Source organism: Lygodium microphyllum, chromosome 25, assembly GCF_053477565.2.
Source record: "Lygodium microphyllum isolate KBCC chromosome 25, Lygodium_microphyllum_v1.1.10, whole genome shotgun sequence".
Taxonomy (NCBI): Eukaryota; Viridiplantae; Streptophyta; class Polypodiopsida; order Schizaeales; family Lygodiaceae; genus Lygodium; species Lygodium microphyllum.
The window spans coordinates 6,773,645-6,795,808 of record NC_141159.1 but is presented as its reverse complement, the minus strand read 5'-3'; the positions used below and the strand labels follow the sequence as shown (position 1 = coordinate 6,795,808).

The 22,164-nt window shown below is 43.0% G+C and overlaps 1 protein-coding gene across 14 annotated transcripts in view; it reads right to left on the bottom strand.

Moving 5' to 3' along the window:
• Positions 1-3,627: 3,627 nt before the first annotated feature.
• LOC148013873 (uncharacterized) overlaps positions 3,628-22,164 on the bottom strand; it is a 112,060-nt gene continuing 93,523 nt past the window's right edge. For 2 of the 14 annotated variants that reach the window (XR_015688619.1, XR_015688627.1), the window contains 2 exons: positions 4,721-4,990; positions 4,043-4,152 (listed from right to left, as the gene is read on the bottom strand). Coding sequence is in view for 6 of the 14 variants with exons in the window: in XM_087666608.1 (XP_087522734.1) it covers positions 3,786-4,152 (367 nt within the window). In the remaining 8 variants the exon portion in view is untranslated. Of the gene's footprint in view, positions 4,201-4,720; positions 4,991-22,164 lie in introns of all 14 variants that reach the window. The other 12 variants (XM_087666609.1, XM_087666613.1, XM_087666610.1 and 9 more) reach the window with 9 other exon arrangements.

Genomic DNA, 22,164 nt, shown 5'->3' with positions numbered 1-22,164 from the left:
AAGTTGGTTGTAGCAACACATACTAAATTTTGAAGGTAATTAGAATTTCTATTTCCAAAATTTAGTTGGTTAAAAAAAGAATTTGACTGCATGTGACCGTTGTATCGTTTAGCCACTTCTATGCATGAACAACGGCTTTATCCCTTGATTAAAGATCCTTAATAGTGAGGTCTTTTCGAAGTGGGAAGGTGTAAAAGGAAGGAACTCGCCCTCCCCCTTTTTCTAATTTTTAGCCACTTATAGTTGATGAGTGGCTGACCAATAATTGACAACTCTATCTCTGTCATGCTGAATAGCTTGCATGCTATGATGATGTGCTACTTGCTTTATGATTAATTGGATGATGTCCTAGGAGCCTTGCAAGGCTTAAAGTTTTAACCCTTAGAGGCTTAAAGCTTAAACCTTGGGAACTTAATATAGAGACCCCCGCCCCTTATGCACCCACCCAAAAAATAAAAGGCTGGTATGCCTACTAGATGGTCTGAGACAGGGGTAGTGGAGAGATTATTGCAAATCATGGGAGTGGTGATACAACAACAACCATAAATTGTTGTGATAAAGGCCATTGTATAGCCTAATAAATTATTTAAAAACTAAAAAAATGAATAAGATTCCTCCTCCTATATCAAGCATTTGCACCTGAGACTACTAAAATAAAATTATGAGGACCTCACTCCCTTTTTGAAAGGGTTAACTTGGTAATAGAATATGCCTATTCTCCTTGGTAAGAGAAGTGTAGGATTGAATTAATTTGGTTGGCAATAACTCTATCTAGCAGTTAAAAGAATGATGAGGAATATGTTATGCACATGGAGAAGCCACAATTGATGGTGATAGGTCCTCCAATCATTGCTTAGTTTTGACACCAATATTGGAGAAATTGATCCACAAAATGATAACATTAAGCACTCAATTGCACAAATTGAAATTGAAAACAAAGGAAATAGAGAGATATATATATTTAAATGCAAAAAGAGTACATGACACCAATTGGCTACAATCTCCCCTTATGCATGATTGTGTGATAAATGACCATTTAAAAAATCCATATAAAATATTATAATCAAAGTACTTATATAATCAACCAAATCACTAATCATAACACAAAACCCTTGTTCAAGGTGAACACATGCTCAAAATGGAGATACGAAATTGGAAAGATACTCAAACCCTCGCTACTAGTCCTCTTGGATACTTTTCTAATTTCTTTGTATCTTGGCAATTGGGAAGATAATTGAGCCCTCTCACTACCAATCGTCTTAGGTACCTTTCCAATTTCTTTGTATATGTTGGGCTCTCAATGTCTGTTTGAGCATTTTGTGACCCTAGATCGAAGTTTTGGGCTACTTTAGATTCAATGGCACCATTCATCTTGCTCCATTCTCCACCCAAATTTTAGACTCTCCATCCAAACTTTGGATTTTGGTACTATCAATTGATTATTATATCTGGAATGGCCTAAAAGCTCCATTGGTGTCAAAAGATACTCAAAATGGATACTAGCTGACCAATTATGAAGGAGTTGGGAAAGTACCCATGATGACTAGCAAGATAGAATAAGGCCTTCTCAAATGCTATGATATACCCCCCTCTCGCATTGTGCTAGGTTGGCCAATGCGAGGGGAAGGGGCCTAAGATTGTTAGCCTAAGCTAATAGAACCAAAGGGCATAGCCTTGGGCCAAAACAAGGTGAGGGGATCCAAGGCCCCCCTTTGCGTGCAAGGGGGGATCCCCAACGGCCTTACTCCCCCCTTCCGCTCTTCTCCTCCCTCCGTGTTGTTTTGGTCCATGGCTAGTACAATGTGAGCAAGGGGCTTACCATAGTGTTTGGAAATGCGTTATTACATTGTGGGTATTTTCCCAACTCTTTCATAATTTGGTCTCCAAGTGTTCATTTTGAGTTTTTTTTATAACAAATAGAACGTTTAGGCCATTCAAGTTACAGAAATACATCAATAACATCAAAATCTAAATTTTGGGTGAAAAATGTAGTAAAATCAATGTTATTATTACATCCAAAGTAGCTTAAGAACTCCCTATGGGATTCAACATTGGAATTCCAAGATATGAAGAAAATTGGGAATGTACTCATGAGGACCAACACAATATAAGAGGGCTGATGTCCATTTTTGAGTGTTTTCAATTCCAACGAGGGTTTTGGGCCACGTTAGATGGAATAAAACTATCAATTTTAACCCATCCTTTACCCAAAATTGATTTTGGTATTATCAATTGATTATTATTAAAGCAACAGGTTAAGCATGGCATGGCATAAAGATAAGCCAGAATGCAATATTGTTTGTTTTGTTTCATCCCAAAAGCCTCATTGAGTGTCAATAAAACTAAACCTGGACACTAAGAGATAAATCTATGAAGGACTTGGGAAAAGTACCCATGGTGACAAGTATAATGTGATAATGGCTTTCTAAGCACCATAGTGAGCCCCCTCTTGTATTGGGAGATTAGCACTATGCGATAATGCTAGAGGGTGTTGTATTGGCTTTGTGATTGTTTTATGATTTTTCATGTCTATTTATAGATGGATCTTTTTGAGATGGAGAAAATTGTCTCAACAACTTGGAAAAAATGAGGTAAGAACATGAGGTTGTCCCATTTCTTCTATCATGGTACAATATAATCTCCATTCATAAATCTCAATTAAAATTGTATCTTTTAATAAATTTAAATGTCAACGATATTGCGTTTTATTCTACTGCAAGGCCCTTAATATAAATATATCATGATGCCCTAATATGCACTGAAGGAGAGTTTGAAATGATGTAGCATAAATTGAATATTTCTTATTTGGGGAGGCCACAAGAGCCTTTAACTCCTTCATCCATGAAGGTTAGGGAATTAACTATTTCAATATGGAGTGATGATTTGCTTGTATTTAAGAAGGATCAAAAATTTTAGTTTAAGCAAGTCCATTTAGTAAGCTTATGAGAGGACTTTAAGAAAATTCTCCATTTTTCAAGCTTGTATTAAAAGCTTAAGCTTAACAAGGCCTGAACTTAACCTTCAAAGGTTAAGCTACTTATATTATATCTTCTAATGTGTATCATTAAATTCTGCATAAGCTCACAACTAGAGCTAAGATTTAGAATGCTCAAGAATCACAAGTAAGAGTGCCTCTATTTCAAGAGATGTTTTTGTGTAACACAAACCTCCATACTTGCAAGTCACTGTGTGCTTCAAACATAAACATAAGCACATGGTCTAAAGGGACATTCCCTATTTGTACATAGCCTCCACAATCAAGGCTTTATTTCCCCAAACAACTACCCTAACGATTCCTTTAAGTTGAAGGCAAATAAAGACGTTTCACAAGGTGGACTAGGAACGTGTATCCTAACAATTTCTTTAGCTCGAAGGCAAATAAAGATGTTTCATAGGGTGGACTAGCAACGAGAGAGAGAGAGAGAGAGGTTTTTGCAAAGTGAGGAGAGGAAAGAAAAACTTATGAGAGAAAGAATGCGCAGGGAAGAAGGCAACTTTGCTACCTCAAGAGGTAGCTTTGCAGTAGCTTCGCTCAAAGTATAACAAAAGTGTAAAAGAAAGAACTCTACATTATGATCAAGTAGTTAAAAGACTCGAGGGCATATCATGCTCATTACAGACCACATGGAGCTCTCCTAACAGGTGTTGTTATTCATTTCACATGGGATTTATAGGACAAAAGTCAGAAATCGGGTTTATTTGATGACTACTTTATGGAAGAGTTCCAAGAAATATATGCCCATCCAACCATAAACACTTCCTCTGAATGATTTAATGTAAAGAGATCATTGGTATGCTTCTAGCATTCGTAGCAGCTCAGTATCAGGTAAAAATGATCTACACATAACATCTTTTGTCTCGGTGCCCAAGTTCAGAAGCTTCATATACACATAGAGTAAGTGCTTACAGGGAAGAAACGTCGACCTCAGAGAACGTCGAGAGCTGAAGTCTGGACAAGTACAGGATGGATGCTTACAAACTCGTACAACATACTGTCTTGGCCCATTGCATGTGTAGGGCCTGAAAATGAGAAAGCTCACATCCCGTCTTGGCTCCCTAATGTGGAAACCTAACACCTTAGCATTCAAGGACCTGGCAAGCAAGACTCTCCTCGTAACTGCCACCGAGAAACTGTTACTCCAGCATTCCACTCTGTGACCAAGGAAAATGAACGTTCAGCATCCTTCGTGGCAAACACACCTGCCCAATTTATACACATTATAATGAATTTTCTTAAAAGGACACTCAAATCCCTAGATGATTCCTGCAATGAATTGCATGTCACAAAAGAGACATGCAATCAGCTGACGCAAATGATGCACTCCCAATGTTCAGTCAAGCCACGGAAGGCAACTGCTGCCTGCTACCTGCTACCTGCTGCACAGGTCTGTACGACCATAAATTTGAACAAGAGCGCACCACATAAAATAAACAAGAGCCACTTTTTCTCCCTCTGGGGACTAATTTTTCACGATTGATTTTGCTTTAAAATGAAAGGGAAAGTTTAGGAAAAAAAGTGACCTTAACCTGAACTGAATCAGTTCTTAACTCAATAAAACTGGGACTAATTTTTGAAGGATGATTCCCATGTCACTGTACCATTATAAAAGCATATGCCCTAATGGGCAATGCTAATAAAAATGTCTCCTTACATGACAATTAATATATACTACATTTTCTTTGCTCAATACTGATTTGTGACAAGTCGAAAGCTCAATACCTTGTAATTCGTCACTTTGAGGAAGAGACAATCAGATGCACACTAGTGTAAACGAGCCAAAGGCGTAACAGGTGTCACAAGAATCACTCCCCTTTGTCAGAAGTTGGGGTGAAAAGATTCTCAGTGCAGAGCTAGTAATGGCCTGCTTTCAAAAGAGGTTGATGTGGAGCATTTAACGTTATTAACTCCTCTTTGGGAACATTTGAGCTCACTTTTTTGTGACCTCTGCGTGCTTCAGTCCTGGATGGCAGCACACATTTGTTTTGCTACCTGCGGATAATGTACTCTCTCAAGCTGGTTACACACCAAATGACGGACGCCCACTTTGTAAGCTTTAACCAATCAAAACACTTATTTAAGGGTCGGGCGTCCGCAGTCCTTTACACACTGGAGAGGACATGACCTGTTGTTTACCTACTAAACATGTGAAGGGAATCTCCCCGCCCACTTTGCAAAGTGGCAAACAAGGGTGCACTTTTTGCATTTGCAACCAATCAAAAAAATTATAAGTTTATTATTTATTATCTTTTTACAAACTGTGTCCATATGGTGTGTAAAGGTATGACGCCCATGTTTGTGCCCAGTTTCAAAAAGTGCATGCCCACACTCTAGGCTGGGGTTGCCCGTCCATCACTTGGTGTGTAACCAGCCTATAGGGATTCTAGGTGAATCCTATAAACAATATGAGGATGATTTCAACACATGATATCACAGCATATAATATTGGAGGTATCAAACCTGTAGCTGGGCCTAGGAAGTTGTCCAGGACATCATTTGTGGGAGAAGGTAAAGGGGAAGGCTACTCTGTCTCAAAGAGACTACTCTAGTGTGGTCGTCTTTGCATCCTGTGGGACAAACTTCTTGGATAATTGCTCTACTATTTCATCATAAGGTTTGCATAGCCTCCTAAAGGCAGCCTTGATATCCATGTTCTGGATAGCCTACTATTGAGGCCTTGAATTCATCATTGAAAGAGTTTTTCTGTATACTGTTGAAGGCCTCATGATTTCAGTGGTAGTGTAGTTGTGGCAAAATCTGTTCTCTCCTCTCACGCCATTTATGTTGCACCATTTTTGCCATTGTCAGGAGCAGGTTGAAAGGAGATTGATGCCCTGATTAGGAATTTCTTTTGATCTGTGGGCTCTCACCACCTTTGTCATGCAATAGCCTAGAAACACTTTACCTCCAGCAACAACGAAGGTGGGTTGGTGTTGGAAAGAATGTAGAAGAAAGTGACAAGATTGCAATTTTGGCTGCTGAAGAGACTCGAGTCAAATCAGCTTTGGTCTACTGTGATGCTATTCTGGCTCAAGGAAGCCACAATTAAAGAGTCAGTTGAAGCCTATTCCTATAAGAGAGAGGCTCTTCTTGTTTGGGAAAAATTTGACGATACTGACTTTTGAGACTGCTCAAGGCTTGGTCGAGAGTTGGTCCTTGGTGTTAGCCCAGGCAACATGGCATGGGGATCCCTCCCCTGAGGGGATAGCTCGTTGATATCTGTGGCATAGCTTGGGAAGCAAGCCTTTCAGGATGACTGTAGTCCATACACTAATTCTCCTGCCCTCTCAGGAGCTGGGAAAAGGTCTATGTGATATTATGAGAGGTGTTGTAAGACGACTCAGTCTGCAATTATATGTATGCGCAATGACAATGAGAGTGTGGGAGTGGATAAAAACATGGCACTCAGTTTTAAGCGCACACAATTGCAATGAGAAGATTGGCAATGCAATCATTATTGCAACCTTGGAACAAATCCATATTGCCTTGGATCCAAGCCTCTATGCAGAATGCCTTTAAATATGCAACCAATATTATAGTGATAAGCTTGTACATCACATGCATGAATACAGGTGATCTTTCATACATGGGTATGTGGTGTCTCTGGCTCCTGGGAGGCCTCTTGTAAGGGCTGGGGAGTGCCTGCTGGAGGTGCCACTACTATCTTAGCTCGAGGCTCATTGCTAGCACATAAGGTGCCCTCTGTTTCCTGTGGCATCTCTGGATCTTAAAAGACATTGGTAACAGTTGGAGAAGCCTGCTAGTCCCTGGAGCCACAGCTGGCTGTACTGCTACCTCTGCTCAAGTTGCTGGTCTTAGATCTCTAACTACTTTCCATCATCATTTTGCCTGCATTTGCTACTCCGAGCCTCTTTGCCCTTGCCTCTCTCTGCCATGAGTCTGATCACTCTTGTCCATAGTTGAGAAAAATGGGGAAACAGAAACGGAAATGGGAATGGAAACGGAAATGGAAACGTCAAATTTTGAGGAGGGGGAAACGGAAATGCCGCGTCATCTTGGGGGAGGGGATTTGCATAGAGAGGTGCTTAGAAGCTAAAACTTATAAGCTTTCTAATTTCCAAGTTTTTAAAGAGTTCTAGAAAAGGTGTAAGCTCAAAGGAGCTTTCTGATGCATACAAGGATTTTGGCACACAATTAATATGGTGATTGCAAAGAAAGAACAATTGTAAATAAGTGCAAAACCATAAAAGAGAGAGTGATAACTAATTATCATCTCTTAGTTCCTCTTCCTCTCTATCTTTCTCTTCCTCATTAACGCACAACATTAAACATTTAACAATGAAACATTAATAATGCTTGAAGAACATGACCCAAAAAGCGTAAAGAACATGAGAATAATAACACTTTAATGCTATGTATAAAAGGCAAAGAACACGACGATTAAGAAGACTACACTTAACAAGCATAAAGAACATGATTAACAATGCTATGTTTGAAACGAAAAGAATGTACTATGTTTTGTTAAAAACGCTTCAGTCTTGTTGGGAAATAGGGTGAACCAAAATGTTTCGTGGCAGCCGTTTCCCCAAGGGGAAATGTTTCGGATAGGGAAACATGTTTCAGGCCCTCCACACGTTTCAGCATTTCGGGTCCTGTAAAGGGGTATTTGCCGCTTCTATGCTCTTGTCTCTAATACTGGCTACACTGCTAGGATGCACTGTTTCTAACATTCTCTCTCACTTCTCCTCCGAGGCTGAGGTCTACTGCCTCCTCATCCTAGTATGAAGTCTGACTCAGACCTCTCTTAGGCCAATCTGCTACAAGATGGCCCATTATCTTACAAGTGCAGCACTGCTCAAGGAGGCCCGAGAAGGACTAGCTGGGTTGAGAATCCTCCTTTAAACAGATGGAACCCTGATGGTCTAAGGAAGGGCATCGATAGACCTTATAGACAAAATGCCCCTAAATAACGGGAATTGAGAAGAACCCTCTGCGATTGCGTCAACAAAGGTCCCGTCTCTCTGTATGATGTGGCTGAAAGGCTGATCTTGGATAGGGAGGGAATGAAAGTACTCATCAAGGCATGGAAAGGAGAAGGTGATGGAGGTGCCGGCACATCCCCAAGGTTGGAATAGACTTGGCCCTTGACCAAAGGAGAAGGCTAGTGGTGAGGGCCACCCCCAATTGAACACCACTTTCCTTGGGGTAACCACTTGTTTAACCTTGGCGAAGGTGCTAGTAAGAGCTGCTTGGATGGAGTCCTTATGAATGAGGGGTGGGGGAACCCCCCAAGAAGGGGGCCCCTGCAGGGCACCCGGGGGCGGGGGGCACCTGCAGGCTACACTAGAGTCCCTTGGTAAATGCAATGGACCAGGCATAATCTCACGAGCCTTGCTTGCTTCTGCCTACTGTGTTGAAGTATCTTCAGCGTCTTATGCGTTGGGCCCTTCTTGCATTCGTTTCAGAAGAAAGGGGAGAGGGAGGTGGCTTGGCCAGGATGTGAAATAAGACTGTACAAACTCTCACACGTTACTTTCACCAAGTCCCTACCACCAAGCAAACGGGAGAGGATGTATTCCAGGAGCAAATAATGGATGATTTATATATCTCATTACATTGAAGATTTTCCTCCATTGCATGCAACAATAGAACTACCAGATAGGAGGTTCTAATAGGGTACATTCTAGCAAACAACAGAGCGCATGGTGTGCTCAGCCAAGTCGGTCCTAGAAACTTAGATGCTCCCAATGAGGATCTTCTCGTGGAATGTAACAGGCTTTGGTGGATGACTGTTTGGGAAAGGTCAGAGCCTCATGAAAAAAGACCCCCATAGAGCAATAGCAGGAGGATCAGTAGATTTTCTCATGGTAAAGGGGCACCACCACTTAGCAGAGAAGATATTCTGATGTTGCAGGATGCTTTTGTCAAGAGAGGGCTCTGACTACTAGATAGTGGTAGCGGGAGACATAGAGGGCTAGGTAGGAATTCGTATCTACATTGGAAAGTAGTGGTCTTAGGTAGTATAGGGCTGAGGCATCTTGTTTTAGCCTTGTGAGCCTTTGTGAGAATGGACGATGCGTTTATTGGTTTGTTCATTTGTGCCACGAATGCCCAACGTGACAAGAGAGTTTTGGACTACAGCTTTTTCATTGTAAGACTTGAGGAGAGCAGACTGCATGCAAGGAGTTCATACTGCTGATCAAAGGAGAGGACCCCTTGTTCAAAATGTAGTTCGGTATATCCACAGGCTCGCTTTAATTCTCTAAGAGAGACAAGGCAACAAGAGGTACGGTAACTTCCAAGATTGACAAGCTTTATATGGATGACTAGGCTTGTGATAGAGGTGCCCTGGTTGGCATTATCCCTATGCCCTGGCACTACTCTTTTGGACCATTCAACAGAAAGTGAGTGTATCATGGGTACCAAGAAATTTAATAGCTTCTAGTAACTTCTAGAAGATTTCAAAAAGGTCTAGAAGATTTTAACAAGGTTTTAGAAGATCCCTCAAAGGATTCTACAATAGTGCTTACATCAGTATTGCTTATGACAATGCCTATGTCAATGGTGCTTATGACATTGATGATGTTATCATGCTTATAACAATGCTTATGTCATCTTATATCTAGAAGCTTTCTCTTAACATTCTTAAATCTAGTTCAAACATAGTTTTTCCATACACGAATGAAACGTCAAACACAAGTGCGTATGAAAGTATGATTCGAGTACAATTTGAACCTTGGACCTCAATCATACCTGACCATAAATTTTAAACATATTTTAACAAATTATGAGAAAACTACTAAACTCATAAGCATCTTCAAAACAACTTTTAAGCAAACCATAAAAAATACCGTGTGTCATTTCCAAATAAAAGGACGTGCAAAGAAAGGCCTTCTCTTCAATGTTCCGACATGAGCTTTCATGAAGCCTTTAGCTGAGAACTATGACAGTGTAGGTTGAATACATTGCATTGTTTAAAGGTCGAGAGAAAGAGAAAGAAAGAAAGAAATATTAACGTCTACATGAGGCCAATGTGGCCTATGAGAGAAAATCTGGAGTACATCCATGTCTAATGTCATCTCATTAGGAAGGTGAAGATAACATTAAAATAAGTGGCCTATGAAACAATGCTGAGAATAACTGTACCATGGCACTATGCTACAGTAGAACAATGTCTAGTGTTGTCCCATCAAGGGAAAGAAAAGGAAAATCTAATCTAATAGAATTATCTCTACAAACTATGGTGGAGACTAAAGGCTATAACTGATCTCAAGATCTGCACGTGATCTCAGCTACATCCATGTCTAATGTCATCTCATCACTAATGTGAAGATAACATTAAAATAAGTGGCCTATGAAACAGTGTTGACAATAATCGTACGATGGCACTATGCTAGAGTAGAACAATGTCTACTGTTGTCCCATTAGGGAAAAGAAAAGGAAAACCTAATCTAATAGAATTATTTATACAAACTATGGTGGAGACTATAGGCTGTAGTTGATCTCAAGATCTGCACATGATCTCAGCTATGATGCGATCCCTAGCTACTCCATCCGTATACCTCATGGTAAGTCTTTCGTGTCTCCTTGATAATGGCTTTGATCTCGCCGTGGTGCAGCCTCCTTGAACATGGTCCTCGTAGATAGGGTAATCATGTTCGACAAAGTGAAATGGCTCTATTCAATGTAACTCCACGGCATGGAATGGAAGGTGTTTGGCAAGGTGGCTTTGTCTCTACTAGGCTAATAGTGTCAACAAGTTCTGATCTGTAAGAAAAGTTTGTCATTGCTCTCTATGTGGGTCCATTTGGGTGAGCTCGTCTCATGTCTCACAATAGTGTTGTGCAATACCTCTAGAGCTCTAGGAGGAAAAGACCTAGACATCTCAGGTCCTCGTACTCTATAACACAATGAAGAGGTCCAAAACCATCACAAAAGAGGCAATGGTACCATCCTCATATGTCATAGTATAATATACATTTGCATATGTAGTATATTGTACATCTACATCTGTAGTGGTCCTTTGTCTCAGGCTCTCGGCCACAAAGCTGGTAAGTCCTATCCTTTGCTGGAGTATCTATTCTTCTGCTTGTTGCCATCTGTAGCCTATGAGAGGAGGTGCAAAATTGTTTGATAGCAGCTCGTATGCTATGGGAGAGATGGGTGTCTATGTATGCTAGCCGAATAGTGGATCCATCATTAGAGAGACATAAGAAGCGATTCCAATAGAACTCCATCCTCAATCCTAGAGGGAGTGGTAGATGGATCCATGTCCTCACTATCTAAGTCCTCAATTGTCAGCTAGGATCACCTCATTCAACTTTGATCGACTGAGAGAAAGTTTAGGGCAGTCAAGGCTCTAGTCAAAAGGTGGAAACCATGTAGGCTCATCCAAATGGTCATATGTGAAAACTAATAGTTCTTCTTTCCCTCTACTGCTAGTTGTCTAGATGAAGTTAGTGCCAATCTAGATATCTATGATGTAAGAGCTTCCATAATCTGTGCTAAAAAGTCACTACCTTGAAGAGTGCCTTCGTGATTGTAGGTGCTGCCCCAAACTCTGCTCTGACAATGGGATGTGGGATGGAGGGCTTACTCCTAATCATACATGCTATCAACATGATCAATGGCCTTTTCCATGCTATCCTAGCCACCATCATAATGGTACTCCACAAGATCTTCAGTGGGGGATTTATGCCTTGTATGAGCCAGTGATGGGGAGGGTGCATGCTCCAAGAGGGCTTTTCGATACAATTGACAATACCATAAGCGTGAAGTAGGGGTCCACTTTCAACTACTCTCTTTGGTGTTTATGTTGATGAGCTCTCAAATTACCTAGATAGATTTGGGGGACTAGGTGCATGCTTGGTTAGCATATTGATACACACCTTATTATATACCGATGATGTGGTATGGACACACTTCCACCACTACAGTAGAATTTGGATTGCTCATACTTAGAACTCACTCATACGGAGCGGAATCGTGTTATGAAGTCACATATTGTGAAGATTGATACATATCATACGTGGATAAATCCCCTAGAGCCTCTTGGTATGAAGATGGTACGGTATCAGTTCCATTTCTTACATGTGTTGATAGAGGGATTCATTGTTAGGCCAGCATACATGGACATCCATCTCTCCCATGGTATACCGAGTGTTATTGGATAGGTATAGACATAATCACATCAGCTCTAAATTGAAACAAGATGGTATACACACATGTCTGAGGATACACACATTTGCCAGATATGCCACCGAGAGGTTGAGTTTGAGGAGCACTTTGTTTGTAGATAAACTATATTTTATGAGATTAGAAGGATATTTCATTGCCTTTTCCGAGAGAGATTTGGGCCTCTCTACAAGGGGATGGAGTACCAAGGATTAGAGATGGATAGAGGTAGAGCCAATGAACCAACGCATTCTTATAGATTTTCTCAACGCTAGCTCACTAGATGCTACCACTACAGCAGCGCCACCATGCCATCTACAGGTCACAGGGGTCACGACAAACCATGCAACTACACTCCGTAGAGCATGGCACCCACGACCCCGTCACTATGCTCCATATCCTTACCTTTAGCAAGTTCGAGCCATCATTGCTCGTGATCAAAGGCAAGCACCTCCCCTAAGTGGACTTGATGCCTTGGACCACCTCATGATAGATATTCTTGCCCTACATTGTTCCTAGAGAGTCATATTGATTAGGGCAGGATCCTACAGGTTGGCTGAAGGATCATCAAACGATCATTTTTTATATGGTGGTAGCCTATACTTACAATTGTCATAGTTAGTTGTTTTTCATTTTTTGAGTGAGATGACATGGTCAAATATACTCATTTCTTTGTCTCATAATCCATTCTCTCTCTCTCTCTCTCTCTCTCTCTCTCTCTCTCTCTCTCTCTCTCTCTTCGTGAAGATAATTGAATTAAGTAGTAAATATTTACATGAGACCATTAGGTCAACATTCTCACTATGTCTCTTCCATGCTATTACATCAGACCATCAGGTCAGCATACTCAATCTCTCTCACACTATCACTGTAGAAATTTACAAGATGTGAGCAGGCTTATCAGAACAACCTATTACATGACAGATTCAAATAAATCAGACAGAAAGAACAGCTGGAGTAGAGCGAACAATCACCAGCCAGGGAGCAGCAATGTCCGGAAGGACCAGGCCTGCTGACATCATAGAAGTGACCAATCCATGAACACGGGCCACATGCCCATGGATGCCTGATGCCGAATCAAAAATAAAGGCATTGCAAGCACGCCATATGTGCCATAGGGCTGTCCATCTAAGAAAATGGAATAGGCACGAACAATCTGAAGACAAGGAGGGCATAGAGGACATATTTCCCATAATCCACGAACAAATCGGTATGCGATGTTGGAACACCGAGAACCACACACGGGAAATGAAATTCCAAATCTGTCTCGCAATAGGGCAAGAGACAAAGAGGTGAAGCAATGTCTCATCGCATGTAGTACAGAAAACACAGCGGCCTGCAGAGATCTTTTAGGCACGGATCACTTCTCTTGTTGGAAGACCCCCAATGAGCAGCCTCCACATGAACACTTTACCCTGAAATGGAACCTTACACTTCCAAAGCTGGATAAATCTGTCCCGCCACTTCTTTTTGCTATCCCTGAGATGCCAGAACTTATTAATCTTCCCCGCGACCCATCTTTTAGCTTCCACATCTGATGATATATCTGATTCGCTGACCTTTTCTGAAAGTCATCAGGAAGCACAAACTTCCAATCCCGCCATGGATGCAATGGCTATAACGCAGGCAAAGGAGAGAACCTCTAAAGACAATCTTGTATTGACGACCAAATGTCCCTATATCCACGAGGCACCCTAAAGTACTGACGAATACGCCTACAAGAATAAAGCCGGGGCTGCCCTATAATAACCCCATCACAGACTGTCTTCAACCCTAACCTAGCCATCCGATTAAACTTATCTCGCTGCAAATCTTTGTGTGGCCAATCCAACAACCTTGAGAAGCCATTATTTGTCCTTGTAGAGAATTTTCCCCCTTACGAATATCCGGAGGAGGCCAGACAGCAAAATGAAGCATCTCCTGTCATGAAGCAATTAGATGAGAAAGGAGAAAAGACTTGGAGACGTTTATGGGCCTTGTAGAATTAAGTGCATGCCACCAGGAAGCATGAATAACCGTGCTTCCATGAGAGATGCCAGTCTTTTCTATGAAGAATTTGGCAATATCTGACCAAGGATAACACTGAATACATAGACTCTACAAAAGGGACAACCTCAAAGCCGCCATATGCAAATTAACATCCAACAAAGCTGCACCCCCCATCCTTTTCGGAGTGGTCACATGCTGCCAGGAGATCCATACCTAACGATTGCCTTTCTTTTTCCACATCATAAATCTGATAGGCTGGACCAATTCCAAAAGGGACTTCTTAGTCCAAGGAAGCAATGGTAGAAAGAACGAAATCATACTAATCACGATGCATTGGGCCACTTTTAGCCTAACATGAAGAGGCCAACTCTGAGATTTCTAGTACATGAACCTATCATGGATTCGGGATGCCATCCAATCCAACAAAGCACGGGGAGCAACCTCCACACCAATAGGATATCCTAGGTGTCTAGTTATATTGCCCCTCAGGATCACAATTCCATTCCATCCCAAGGCCTACAGATCATTCTCCGTATACGAGAGAAGGGTGGATTTCTGAGTATTAATGTGAAGACCCAATGCCAAAGCAAAAAGGTTCCAGGCCACCATTGCCCGATTAACATTGATAGGATCCACCTTGAGGAACATAAAAGAATCATTTGCCAAAGATTTGCCCACCAGCTGATCACCGCCAGGAAGAGATAAGCCAACTATCTCACCTTGAGCTGCCAACTTATCCAATAATGAGAGCATTAAGTGGGTTACCAAAGCAAATAGCAAGAGGCTGAGTGGACAGCCTTGCCGAAGAGACCGAGATAAGGCGATTTCCTCCATAATCCCTCCATTAAGAGCAATATGGGCCACAGCACCCTGATTGATGGTATCAACTAAAGAAATCATACGAGGGCCAAAACCCATTGTAGACATTAATTGCCGCAAAAATGACCAACTGACATGATCAAATGCCTTCTCAATATCCAGCTGGAGCATAACAACCTGCTGGCTAGACGCTTTGGCATAATCGATTCCCAGCTGGAGCATAACAACCTGCTGGCTAGACGCTTTGGCATAATCGATTCCCAGCTGGACATTCAAAATGTTTTGCATTATATTCCGACCTTTAATAAAGTGGATGAATGAGGTGCGGAAATACTTTCTGCAATCTGTTGGCAATGATCTTGGAGAAGATTTTATATAACGATCCCATAACTGAAATAGGTCTCCATTGTTTCAAAGAGGACGGAGAGGGAACTTTGGGCAGCAACTTGATGACTACAATCTTCCAATTTGAAGGCATCATACCCGAGTTCCACACCTACTAACACAATCGAGTTCATGGGTCCTTAAGCATTTGCACATTGATTGAAAACGGCTCATTAGGAAGCCCATCCCAGCTTGGACTTTTCCTTGGAGGCAAGTGAGACAGCACTTCTTCCACTTCCTCTTCAAAAAAATATCGGCCTCCATTAGATTCACCCATTCTGGTGCAACCTGATTACTAACCAGGCCACAAATGTATGTTCGAGCAAAGAGAACAGCATCTGTAAGGATCTCTTGCGAACCCAATAGGGCCCTATAAAAGTCAACTGTCATCCGAATAATGGAGGTAGGATCAGTCACCATATCACCTTGCTCGTCCTCTACACGCACAATATTTTCCCGTGTATATTTCTGATGCAGACGAGCAAAAAATTGATGAGTTTGACTGTTGTTATCATGTAAAGCTTCGACTATGGCTACAGTTTGTATTTTGCATACTCCTCTTCCTGAAGAGATTGGACCTTGCCTTTCAGCCATTCAATGCAAGTGAGCATGTCATCACTGGAAACCCCATCGGATACAAAGCCAAGGAATGGGCTAATAAAGCTTGAGCATGTTGCAATTCAGCTCGAAACAAGGAAGCATGCTGAATACTATATTGTCGAGATAATGCTCGCACATTATCCCTAAAAACCCCCCATGCTTCCATTCCTGTAGATAGAACCTTCAAGCTAAAAGAAGTTATCAGGTGCTAAAATTCTACCAAAAACTGATTTTGCAGCAAAAAAGATTGATTAAACAGAAGAGGCAAATGGGCAAGGAGAGCCTTGAATGCATGAACAGGTCTGTGGCTCATTTCCAGGACCAAAGGGTAATGATCTAACAGAACATGTTGTCTTTCCACCTGCGTATCAATGACTGGAGGAAGAAAGAAGTCACTTTGGCAGATGTAAATTCTATCCAATCTGGCCCAAGTATTTGGATGCTGAAAAGATCGATAAGTATATCCTGCTTGTGATGGATACAACCAGGACCACATGTCTTGTTTCAAAGATGCCGCTGCAAAAGCATCCCAAGTCTGCTGCTCAGGACCATCCATAACCAAAAGCAGAGAGGTCGCCTGATTTGCAAAAACACAGGCATTAAAGTCACCCATAACAAAGCTTTGACGAGCCAAGGCAAGGCAGTGCAGATCATCCCAAAGCTGACGACGATCCCTTGCATTAGAAGGAGCATACACGCCTACAATCCACAAAACCTCCCCCTCATAACATATTTCCACGGTCAAAAATCGGCCGTGGGTATCTTAAGAAACCAATGCTGGTTGCAAGGAGGATTTGGCAACCAATATAACTCCCGATTTGTATGGAGCGCGACCACTAAAAAAGACTGCATAATCCTTATACACATAAGAAGATCCAGCCAAAGAATGTTGTTTGTGCTCCACAACACAAAAAACATCCCAATTTCCAGCAAGCACAACTTTCCACAACCGATACTGCTTGCTCCCCGAAGAAATACCTTTTACATTCCACAAAGCAAGTTTCATGATCAATCAGAAAATAAGAAAAACTACTAAACCATCGCTTTCCCTTTCCCTTTTACATCTATAACCTTGGCCGCCTGGAATCTCTCCATTTCGGTACGTATAACATCTACAAGATCTGCTCTCTGCAGACCCACAATCGAAGCTCTAGAAGGCAACTACAGTTGCTAGGAGCGGAAAACGTCTTGGGGAGGCATAAGCATTCCACGCGCATCGAATCGCAAGGCTGAATCAGAAGTCCTTCTATCTTCCACTGCTGGGGTATGCAAAGATTGAGGTTTCATATAAAAACCCCTACCTCTATGTTGGAAGGTCTGAATGATTGGGGGCGGTAAAGGATGGGCAGGATTCAATTGAGAATCTTGCCTAGCATTACGACGCGCCACAATGACCCAAGAATCCTCCCGAGGAGACAAATTCCACCCTACCACAGTCGAAGAATGCTCCCCACCCTCGTGATGATCATTCTTGTTGCCTTCCTCACAACCTTGTTGGGGAAGGTGCTCTAGATCAAGTACTATTTGCTGAAACATGTGCTGAGGGTGGTGGTCTTGCATTTCCATATCTTGATCTATAGGGCCTTGCACTGCCTCTGTATTTTTGTCGCATTCCTAAACAAAATGGCCCAACTGACCGCATCTGAAACAATGTGTCCTGCAAAAGTACCCCATTTCAACTCATATACCAACATTTGTAAGCCTGGAATTTCAAAAAGAATTTTTGTGGAGCGAGGTTTGCCTGTATCCCACAACATACATGCTCGGTTCCTATTACGAGAAGCCAGCCGAGGTTCCACCAAAACCTCACCAAGGGTTCTCAATACCATAGATAGAAGTCTCCAAAGATGCGCACGAAAATCCACCACCTCTACCCAAATTGGGCAGGCCTGTCTCAGCATGTCCTGAAATTCAGCCATGGGCCTCCAAGGGACCACATGAACTAGCTGCCCATCCATAAACAAAGGAATGCGTTGCATAACCAGAGCCCGTACTTCTGCAGAATGAAACAGAACCTCCAAGAACCCCTTCGGGCCATCATAAATCTCTTCAACCAGGGGAACCCGCATACACCCTGAAGCATCATCTGGACACTGTTCAAAACTGACAAGCATAGCCTGCAGCCAAGCACGAATTCTGGTGACCAAAGGAGTCCTTCCAGTAAAATAAAATATGGCTGCCCTCTCATGGAAAGCAGCTATCTGTTGTAGGACCAGGTCGGTTCCCATGAATGCTACTACTTGATCCCCTTCCGGTAATGTGTTAGCTTTATCCTCATTACTGTGAACACAATCTGACATGAGGTGATTGGCAATGGCCAGCATGAACTGTAAAGACCCATTAGATTGCGAACACGAAACATGAACCTCGGGCTGAGGAAAATTCCGGCCGAAGACCGGTTCTTCCACCGACATCCTATGACGTTTGCCCATCTCTTCACTATCCAGCAACGGCCCAGGCTCATCTACCAACGAATGACCATCCGAATGAGCCAAGTCTTTGTCATTCCCTTGCCCGATCTGCTGATCGAGAAAGGCCATATCGATACCATTAGATTCCTGTAGGTTTGCCATAGCAGAAGCAAATTCCGATCCCAAAATTCTTCCTCTGTCTCTCTCTCACTCTGTGCAACACCCTCAGAATCTGGTGCAGGCTCTCTTTTCTAAGCTAAAATGACCACAGCCAGAAGAACTGATGCAGAAAGGAATGTGAATGACAAGATTCCCAGGTCGGCAGGGCATCGGCTTGATGTTGACATCAGAGCAGAATAACCGCACGCAGGTAAGCAGATGTGCAAAAACAAGGATCCACAGTACCCTGTTCCGACTGCACAAGAAGAGTAGGCCGAGACAAAATGGCAGAAGTAGGAGGCGAGACGAAGAGCAGGTCGTCGTTGAGCGTGGGTTGCAGCGAACCAAACATGGAAGGGCTAGGCACACATCATGGAAGGCACAAACGGCGCACAGAGATTGGGCTTTAGCGTGGAGCCCCAAGGCGGACTGCACGAACAAGTGATGAGAACAGAAGACAGGTCCACGCACATGCGACAGACAGAAACCCTAAGCGGGATCCCGTTGCCTCCACACCATCACACTCGCTCTCGCCATCATTCGCACCAGAGCCTCTCTCTCTCTCTCTCTCTCTCTCTCTCTCTCTCTCTCTCTCTCTCTCTCTCTTCGTGCCATGTGCGTGGATCATCACCCGTGGGTCGTTATAGCCCGTTATTTTCTTGAGGATCACGGGCTTGTGCATGGTAATACACAAATTCGGAGCTCTTGGTGGCATGTTCTTAATGCAGACTCTCGGTTTTCTAGTCCTTCCTCATCCCTGCTTGTTCATTTGGTCTACTCCTGGAAATTGGTTCTCCAGAAGGTGCGTTGGCATCCAGCGGAGGACCGCTTACATACTAACTCTTTTCAACTGGAATTGTTGGCAGCCTTGCGATTACTTTCTTGGGAAGGCAAACATGAGCTCAGACCAAAATTTAACCGCATGGCACGTTTGGGCTTGACTTCAGCTGGCAGATGCCACCCTTGCCAATCGTAATGTCTTCATATGGTTTCGTACAGCCAAGAGGCTTTTTATAACCCCTCGTGGATACCGTGATTTATGGGAACAGCTTTGGTTAGTGCTCCAGAGTAGGCAACCCTTTCCTGCCCTTGCTTTGGATTGTCCTTGGCAGGACTGGGACCTTGCAAGTTAGTTGAATTTGGAAAAGGCCTCAGCTAACCAGGTGTATCATCTTCTAATTAAAGATCATCAATGGCTGGTTACTAAAGCTAATACTCTATGGAGATTGTCGAAATCTCAGTCATGGTGGAAGGCAACTATGATGGAGGGCTGGTTGAACAAGACACCTTTCAAATGCAAGGTCTTTCTTTGGAGGGTGATGACTGGTGGTCTTCCTCTTGCTTCAGCCCTTTCCAAGCGTCGAATCTCTAACGGCAATCGTTTCTTTTGCACCACTACTGTGGAATCGGCCCGTCATCGATTTATTTCTTGCCCTCTCGCTAAGAATATCTGGTCGCTCTTGCCAGCGGTTTGGCGAGCAATGGTTGGTTTCTCGCTAAGCCCTTTTGATTGGGTTTTTGCATGGCCAAAATACCCCACACCGGCACAGTCGCATATGAAGATCTTGTTTCACTTTCTTAGATACTCGGGATGCTGGCACAATTGGACCACTCGGAATGCCTTTCTTTTTTATTCGGCCTCTAATGTTCTGGGACATATTGCGAGGCTTAAAGGTCTCTTGCATTGGCAGATAGATCTCATTCGGCACTCTGACTTACTCCCTCGGGACGACTTACTTCGATGGCATATGGCAATTTCCTCTACGTCTTTGCCATGACTTTTGTAACTCTTTTGTTGTTTAGTACTGAGATTTTACACACGATGGCTTAGAGCCATCGTGTATCTTGTAATCACGTAAACTTGTCCCCTCTCTCTCTCTCTTTCCCTCTCTCTCTCTCTCGCACGAATGTTGTGACGGAATCGCCTGAGCTATTGTGAGCACTGACGAAATACTGAAGGGAATGCTGGCGTGAGTAATGGGATGCTGGCATGACGAGACGAGACGCTGGCGTGAGTGACGGGATGGTGACGAGACGTGACTGGCATAATGGACGTGTTTGGCGTGAGTGACGGGATGCTAGCATGACGGACGTGTCTAGCGCCAGTGACAAGAGCTGACGTGACTGTCATGTCCATCGTACAAGAGGGGGCAGTCTAGTGATGATTGGTGCTGACCCGAAGAAGCTGCTCTGCAAGGTCACGTCTCTGCACAGGGAAATAGCCACTGTCCTACAAGGACAAAAATGTACACAGAATGACATGAATGCAGACCTAGGTGAATGTATTGATGCACTGGCCTGTGGACTAGTGATTGTAAACAATGTGAAGGCATTTGAGCTCGTAAAAGATTATTGGGTTTGCAAAAATTTAGGGAGGAGTTAGGAAAACCCTAGAAATTTGCAGGAATCATAGAATTTGCTTTGATTTTGATAGTACAAAGTACAAGCTCAGGAGCTTTGCACACTGTGTGAGAGATGGATAATGTAGACAAAAGCAAGCATCAAACCGTGGAAAATGAATATCTAGAAGACGAATCTGATCAAGAACTAACACAACCGTCCATGGAAGCAACGGATGTGGTCCTAGTAGACAAGGTCGTCATGCTCGACGAAGGGAAATGGCTCTATCCAATGTGACTCCACGGCATGGCCTGTAAGGTGTCTGGCGAGGTGGCTCTATCTCTGCTAGGTTGGTAGTGTCAATAGAGTCGGCTTTGTAGAAGAAGTTTGTCACTGCTCTCTGTGTGTGTCCTTCTGGATGAGTTGGCCTCCTGTCTTGCAATACTGCAGTTCGGCGCCTCTTGAGCTTCAGGAGGAAAATACCTAGGCATCTCTGGTCCTCATCCTCCATGACGTGACGAAGAGGTCCAAATCCATCACGGAAGAGGCAATGGTACCGTCCTCGTATGCCATAGTATACTGTGCATCTGCATATGTAGTGCTCCTTCGTCTCAAGCTCTCGACCACAAAGCTGGCAAGTCCTATCCGCTGCTAGGGTATTTGTCCATCTGCATGTCTCGATTTGAAGCCTATGTGAGGAGGTGCAAATCTGTCCAATAGAAACCCGTACGCTATGGGAGAGATGGGTGTTCATATATGCTGGCCGAATAGTGAAACCATCATCAGAGAGACACAAGAAATGACTCCTGTAGAACTCCATCCTCGATCCTAGAGGGAGTGGTGGATGGATCCATGACCTTGTTGTCTTAATCCTCAAGATATAAGCTTTGATCACCTGGTTCAGCTCTGATCGCTGAGAGAAAGTGTAGGGCAGTCAAGGCTATAATCCAAAGGTGGAAGACGGTCAATATCCAAACCATGTAGGTTCATCCAAATAGCCATCTGTGAAAACCAACTGTTCTTCTCGCCTTCTGTTGCTAGCTGTCTAGATGAGGTTAGTGCCAATCTAGAGTATCTATGGTGTGGAAGTTTCCATAGTCTGTGTCAAAAGGTCACTGCCCTCAAGAGTGTCTCCGTAACTATAGGTGTTGCCCCTAGCTCTGCTCTGACAATGGGATGTGGGGTGGAGGGCTTACTTCTAATCATGCGTGCTATCATCATGATCAATGGCCTTTCCATGCTATCCCAACCATCATAATAATCCCTCTCTACTCCAATCCGATCAGTGAGTGGGCTAAGACTCCTGTGGTACAAGCTACAACCCCATAC